Source organism: Eumetopias jubatus, unplaced genomic scaffold (assembly GCF_037043125.1).
Source record: "Eumetopias jubatus isolate StellerSeaLion01/CBP00866 unplaced genomic scaffold, mEumJub1_p1.0 scaffold_5, whole genome shotgun sequence".
NCBI classification, from domain to species: Eukaryota; Metazoa; Chordata; class Mammalia; order Carnivora; family Otariidae; genus Eumetopias; species Eumetopias jubatus.
The window spans coordinates 1,049,325-1,057,378 of NW_028274811.1; the positions used below are offsets into that span (position 1 = coordinate 1,049,325).

Sequence of the window (8,054 nt, forward strand, 5' to 3'; positions counted from 1 at the left end):
GAGGGGAAGAATGAAGGGGAGTAAGTCGGAGGGGGAGACGAGCCTTTAGAGACGATGGACTCTGAAAAACAAACTGAGGGTTCTAGAGGGGAGGGGGGTGGGGGGATGGGTTAGCCTGGTGATGGGTATTAAAGAGGGCACATTCTGTGTGGAGCACTGGGTGTTATGCACAAACAATGAATCATGGAACACTACACCAAAAACTAATGATGTAATGTATGGTGATTAACATAACAATAAAAAATTATTTAAAAATTTAAAAAAAAGAAGAATTAGAAACCTTAGTAGACCTACAAGATTGAATTAGTCATTTTAAGTCTTCCCATAAAGAAAAACCCAGGCCCCCATGGCTTCATTGGTAAACTCTCCCAAGCATTTCAAGAAGAAATTATACCAACTGTACAAATTCTTCCAGGTATAACAGGACGGAACCCTTCCCAACTCATTCTATGTGGGTAGTATTACTCTGATACCAAAACCAGACAAAAACAACACAAGAAAATAAAATTTCAGACCAATATCTCTCAGGAACACAGACACAGAAATTTTCAGTAAGGGGCACCTGGATGGCTTAGTTGGTTGAGCCTCTGACTCTTGGTTTCAGGTCAGGTCATGATCTCAGGCTCATGAGATTGAGCCCTGAGTCAGGCTCCATATTCAGTGTGGAATCTGCTGGAGATCCTCTCACTCTTCCTCCCTTCCTCCTCTACCTCCTCCTCTGTTCCTCCCCAGGTCCCTCCCCTCTCCCCATGCTCTCTCTCTAAAAACATAAATAAATAAATAATCTTTTTTTTAAAAGAGATACTCAACAAAATATAAGCAAACTGTACACCAAAAAGAATGAGTTTTACTGCTTGCAAGTTAAAATCAACTAGATTGTTGGAGGAACCCAAAATGGAATGCAGATTGTGAGAAATGAATCTAGGTGTGGTACAAATGGATCCCATAACCTCACCAAAAGGAAGCTGAAACCTGAACCCAATGATTTTTAAAAGCAGTGTTTTAGTTAAAAGCAGTGGATACTGTAAGGCTAAACAGAAATAATTGTACACAAACACTTTGGTAAGATGCCCACAGGGTTAGCAATTCTGAAACTACAACACATGTATTGTAGCACTAGACAAATAAATAAATATATTATAGATAATATGTAAGTATATTAAACTGGACAAATTTTGAATTTGAACAACTTAAATTGGAAAAATAAGTAAATACAGTATAGATAGATTAGACCAAGTTTCTCTGGAGAAACTGTTGGAGAAAGAAGTTACACATAAGCAAAGGGGGACATTTCTAGAATGAACCCTGTTGTTCTGAATTACAGTCTGAAGTATCAGTATAGATTCATTTGTGCACACACATACACACACAAAGAAATATAGAAATATAGGTTAAGTATGTATACACAGAAACATATACTTCCTAATTCTGTCTCCTGAGAGGACCTAGAATAATTTCACAATGGTGAAATTTGGAACAATTTGGGCAACAAAATTAACAGTGATAATATTAGGTAATAGCCCAAAGTACAAAATAAGTATTGATGAGCCCATCCAGATTTAAATGATTGAATAAACAAATAAATCAAGAGAACCCTTCCCTAGAGAAGAATTTCTAATTAAATGTAGAAGAAACAAAGAAAGTAGAAAATCACCATTAAAACAGCACAATTATATAATTGCTGTAGGTGAGATCCACTGATGATGCAAAGATCAAGGATAAACAGGATTTTTTTGTAGCATCAAAGTATGACTCCGCCTCTCCCAGTATTTATTACACAGGGAAAAATAACTGTACAGTGGAGAACCCTGGCAGACACCACCTTAACTGTGATCAAGGTGATCAAGGTTAACATTTCCCATAATAAGACATATAGATATTATGTGACCCTGAGATGACACACCAAGAAGGGTACATCACCTCTGTGAGATTTTTCTTAAAAATCCATAACCTCAATGTTCTTCTGAGAAAACAGAGAAATCTAAACCCAGGGAAATTCTACAAAATACCTAATGAGTACTCTTCAGACATATCAAGTTTACACAAGGCATTAAGACAGAAAAGGTCCGTCTGGAGGAGACTAAGGAGACATGACAAATAAATGCAATTTGGGATTCTGGATTGATACTGGGACAGAAAGAAAACTTTACTAGAAAAACTGGGAAAATCCAATTAAAGTCTGAATTTAGCTAATAGCATCATATCGATATTAGATTCCTGGTTTTGGTTAGTGTCCGGTTAGATGGTAACATTAGAAGAAGCTCAATGAAGACTAGATGGGGATTCTCCATACTATCTTTGTAAACTGTCCTGTAAGTCTAAAACTGCAGCAAATTTAAGAATTCAATAAAGACTAAATTGCCACACGTCATTTCTTAACATATAGTAGGCATGATCGAGCCCATAGTGATGTCAGGTGGACAGAAGCAGAAGTGGGAAAAGGCTAGTGTGTGGGTTTCCCTCTCATGTACTCAAACACAAAAATCAGGAGTCAGCCTCTAGAGGCATAAAGTGGTGCTACTTCCCCATCAGCTGAGCCACAGAAAATCTGACACAGTTAAGGCTAGCTACTTATACAAGTCAATTTTTCCTCCACTATGTTCGAAGAGCAAAGACATGGAACATTTGGCAAATTAACAAAAAGTCATATATAGAGAGAGAGAGAGTCAATATCTATTGTCATATGTAATATAATACACCTTATATATTCTATATGTAGTATATTATACATATTATATATGTGTGTTATTACATATCACCTATATATTACACATATGTATATAATATACATATATTATATATTAATTATATATTCTATTATACATTATAATTATGTATTATATATTATACATATGTACTGTGTGTTATATATAAATATATATTGTTCATATGTATTACATAATATATGTAGTATATATTATGTATATTACATATACATTACATTATGTAACATATAATACACATATACATGATATATATTATATGACTATATATAAATATATGACTATACATGGCATATAAATATATATGACTATATATGTATGTGACACATATAACTTTGTTCATTTCCTGAATGTTCTTGTGGTACCAAGTATTCATATGTAGAAAGGAGAAAGACTGACAAGGGTCTAATTAAGCGAATGGGGAAGGTGGGAAAGGACAAATATGGCAGCAGTGTGTGTCTTGCCTGCTCCTTCCTGGAGAAAAACTGGTCCAAAGCTTCCCTCTTCTGTTGCAGGGATCCTGCCTGACCACTGGGTGGGCCAGCCTCACAAACTCCAGCCACCCAATTTCTAGGGGCACATCTGGCAGAAAGACGATGGGACTGGAACATTGTCTCTATGGAGAGAGCTAACCTACTTGATGGGGACATTGGACCCAGAGGTACAGTGCCCTGGGCACAGCTGGACTTGAATTGTTTCCTACAATTCTCCTCCAAGGAACCAGTGAGGCCCAGCACAAAGTACTGGGGAATAGACCCTTGGTGCACCAGGGAAAGGGGACCAATTTTTCACAGCCAAGCCAAGCAAGGCAGAGGTTTTGGGAGAACCAAGAAAAACAGCCCATGGAGGTGCCCCTCCATCTGACTATGGGACGGTCCCTGGGCCTGGTGCGTGCTGCATCTGCCAGGGGCTCTTCTGCTGGGGGCTGGCACAGGAAGTGTGGACAAACAGGAAGGCTGAGGGGCACTGCAGTCAGAGATGGCCTCAGTCTTACCCTTCCAAGACCTTGTTGATCCACTGGATCGCAGCTCTCTTCTCTAAGTCAAGGTCTTCAGCGGTGACTTGATAACTTAGCTGGGGCGGTGGAGGCAGGATAAGTGGGTCATTTCGCCTCATCGACAGCAATAGAGGGATCTTGCGCTTCCGGGGCCCGGAACCATCAGACGCAGGTGAGCGATTCCTCAAACTTTGCTTCTGCCCAGAAGGTGCATCTGCAGCCTTTTCATTCCTGATCTTCCTTTGTGGTTCTGCTGAGGCTGAAGAGCTAGAATGATAGCTCTCCTCGCTGGCTTTCTTCGTGGGCAGCCGGGGCTGGGATGAGGCTGGGCCCCAGATCCCGGTAGCGCCTGGACAGCATCTCTGCGGTGAGAGGAAACCTCGAGTCGAGCTGTAAGAACTGGTGATGGCATTGCGTTTGCTGCAGGAGCTCAAAAAGCAGTTGTGGGATTTCTTAATCAGGCTCTCTTCTAAGCTCGTGGATCTCTGTGGTGATGGGAAACCTCGAGTCGAGCTGTAAGAACTCGTGATGGCATTGCGTTTGCTGCAGGAGCTCAAAAAGCAGGTGTGGGATTTCTTAATCAGGCTCTCTTCTAAGCTCGTGGAACAGAAGTCTCTCTTCAGAGGCCCAGGCCTGGGCACAAAGGAAGAGAGGACTCCGTTGACCATCAGCCGCCTAAACGCTGACTGCATGCTCCGGCTGCCCTCGGCACCCTTTCTCAGATCATCCTGCCTCTCCCGGCCTGGGTTCCCTTCCTCTGACTTTGCCGGCCCTTCCCTGCTCTCGACCAAGGAGGTCAGGTCCTTCTCTGCCTTGGCTCTCACTTGACCATTCTCTTCAAGGGCCCTCACCAAGGTCTCCCTTACACACAGATTTGTGAGGTAACCAGACAGTGAAGACCACATACGGATGACTGTCTGCTTCAGAGCCAAACAGAGCGTCAGTTTGCCCTTAGCCGATGCCATCTTCGGGATCACTGAGGTGCAGAACATCTTGGAGCCGCAAGCAGACAGCACTGGCTTCGGATGGCCGGTCTGGGGCACAGAGGAAAAGACCCCCAGAAATAAACACCGGGCCTGCTGGATTGGGTACTGCCGCCGATGGATTATGGCAAACCGCCGACGGTGTCGCCGCAGACGACGACGTGGTGAAGCCACAAGATCCTCATAGGACAGTCTGCGAGCTACGTCCAGGGTCGAGGCCGCCGAGTGAACCCGGCCACCCCAGGGAACACCGCGGGCGGGGTGAGCGGGCCCGGGCCCGAGGCTCTCAGTGGTCTCCGGCTGGTCCCCACCCAGCAGAGAAGAGGAGGGCAGCCGAGGGCGAGGCCGGCTCACGTAACTGCCCATGAGGAGCAGTTCTGCAAGGTCGGATCCTTCAAATGGAGTCAGTGGCTCAGAGAGGTTTCCGTTAGCTGCCAAAGGGGCCCGAGGCAAAGCGCGCACTGTTAGGTGTGTCGTTATGACGCGTCCTTGGAACGTGTGAGCAAAGAAAGGGGCGCGCGAGTATTGCACGAGGGAAGGGTGCGCGCACCGGGGGCGCTTCCCAACCCCTGCTTCCCATCGAGGGTGTTGGCACGAGGTAGACAAGCTCATAGCGGGCGCAGCAGCCCTTCACGCAGCCAGCCCCCAGCTCCGTTAGGGGACGGTACAGGACCGTGGTTCCAGAGCCCAAGAATCGCTCCAGGTTCAGGAGTGCCCACCCAAGAGGGAGATTCAGAGTCAGCACCGGGCTCCACCCGTGCTTCCTCTTGCTCCCGCGTACCCAGGGGTCAAGGCGCTCAGAGCCCGTTCTGCCCAGATCCTGAGGGATGGTACCTGAATGTTCAGGAGGCGGGAGGACCCCAGGAGGGAACTGGCTAAGTATGAGATACGAGAGCGCAGTCGCTAATCTACCCTCTTTCCTTTCTCTAGAATTTAACTTTCCAAGTATTCCTTCCTGTCTCTCCTTCACCTTTCCTAGGAAGCAAGGATTCTAGATACATTTTATAAAATCAGAACTTAAAGACCACCAAAGAGCCAAAGCAATCCTGAGAAAGAACAAAGCCAGAGACATAATGCTCCCTGATTTCAAACTATATTATTACAAAGCTATTTTGTAATAGTAATCAGAACAGTATAGTATTGGCATAAAAAAGACAACTCAAAGAACACAATAGAAATCCCAGAAATAAACCCATGCATATAGGGCCAATTAATTCACAACAAAGGAGTTGGTGTTGGGAAAACTGGGTAGCCAGATGCAAAAGAATGAAACTGGACCACTTTCTTACACCATACACAAAAATTATCTCAAAATGGATTAAAAACCTTAAACCTCAAAACTCCTAGAAGAAAACATAAAACGTAGGTGGTAAGCTCCTTGACATCAGTCCTGGCAATGATTTTTTGGATTGGACAGCAAAAGTAAACAAGTGGGACTATATCAAAATAAAAAACTTTTTTTGCACAGCAAAGGAAACATCAACAAAATGAAAAGACAACAAACTGAATGGTAGAAAACATTTGCAAGTCATATCTTTGATAAGTTGATAAGAGGTTAATATCCAAAATATATAAAGAACTCACAACTCAATAGTCAAAAAATCCAATTAAAAAATGGGGAGACGATCTGTATAGATATTTTTCCAAAAAAGACATACAGATGGCTAACAGGTACATAAAAACATGTTCAAGGTCACTAATCATTAGGGAAATGCAAATCAAAACTCAATGATATATCACCTCACACCTGTTAGACTGGCTGGAATCAAAAAGACGAGAAATGCCAAGTGTTGGCCAGGATGTGGAGAGAAGGGAACCTTGTGCATGAGCAGTATTGTGCATTGTTCCTGGGAATATAAATTGGTGCATTCACTATGGAAAACCATTTTAGTTTAGTTTAAAATTTTTTATTTTCTAAAACTGCCATATGATCCAGCAAACCAAAATATTTCTGGGTGTTTATCTGGAGAAAACAAGAACACTAATTTGAAAAGATTTATACACCCCATGTTCTCTGCAGCATTATTTACAATAACTAAGATATGGAAATAACCTATATTTTCATCAATGGATAACTGACTAAAGAAAATAGGTATACACACAATGGAATATTTTTCAACCGTAATAAAAAGTAAAGTCCTGTTATTTGTGACAATATGAATGGATCTTGAGGGCAGTATGCTAAGTGAAATAAGTCAGTGAGAGAAGAAAAGTACCATATGATCTCACTTACATGTGGAATGTAGAATTTAAAAAAATAAAAAATAAAATTTACAAACACTAAGCTCATAGATACATAGAACAGATTGGTGGTTACTAGAGGTGGAAAGTGCAGCGTGGGCAAAATGGTTGAGGGAAGCCAAAAGGCACAAACTTCCAGTTATAAAATAAATAAGTCATGGAGATGAGATGTACAGCATGGTGACTATGGTTAATAATGCTGCATTGCATATTTGGAAGTTGCTAAGCAACTAAATCTTTTTAAAAAAATTTTTTTATTATGTTATGTTAGTCACCATACAAAAACATCATTAGTTTTTGATGTGGTGATCCACGATTCACTGTTTTCACATAACACCCAGTGCTCCATGCAGTACGTGCCTCCTTAATACCCATCACTGGTCTAACCCATCCCCCCACACCTCTCCCGTCTAAAACCCTCAGTTTGTTTCTCAGCGTCCATAGTCTCTCATGGTTCATCTCTCCCTCCGATTCCCCCCCCCCATTTTTCCCTTCCTTCTCCTAATGTCCTCCATGCTATTCCTTATGGTCCACAAATAAGTGAAACCATATGGTAATTGACTTTCTCTGCTTGACTTATTTCACTTAGCATAATCTCCTCCAGTCCCATCCATGTTGATGCAGAAGTTGGGTAGTCATCCTTTCTGATGGCTGAGTAATATTCCATTGTATATATGGACCACATCTTCTTTATCCATTCATCTGTTGAAGATCTCGGCTCTTTCCACAGTTTGGCTATTGAGGACATTGCTGCTATGAACATTGGGGTGCATATGGCCCTTCTTTTCACTACATCTGTGTCTTTGGGGTAAATACCCAGTAGTGCAATAAAAGTTGTTTTCACGAGAAAAAAATTCCATTACTATGTATGGAGATAGATATTAATTAGACTTTCTATGGTGATCATTTTGCAATATGTCCAAATATCAAATCATTATGTCATACATCTGAAACTAATATAATGTGATATGTCATTTATATCTCATTAAAAAAAGAATCCATTCTATTAAAAAAATCAGAACTTAGATATAGCAACTTGATGTCTTTTGAGACAGCCAGGAACAGTATTATCTGGGACCTAAAATTGGATTCCTGTTTTCGAGGTCATGT

At 41.9% G+C, this 8,054-nt stretch overlaps 1 protein-coding gene across 1 annotated transcript; it reads right to left on the bottom strand.

Moving 5' to 3' along the window:
* Positions 1–3,713: 3,713 nt before the first annotated feature.
* On the bottom strand, positions 3,714–5,069 carry LOC148164236 (nuclear envelope pore membrane protein POM 121-like). The gene is made up of 2 exons (XM_088023578.1): positions 4,223–5,069; positions 3,714–4,099 (listed from the first exon to the last, which is right to left on the bottom strand). The coding sequence occupies exons 1-2, from the start codon at positions 5,067–5,069 to the stop codon at positions 3,714–3,716; spliced, it is 1,233 nt and encodes a 410-aa protein (XP_087879704.1).
* Positions 5,070–8,054: the final 2,985 nt, after the last annotated feature.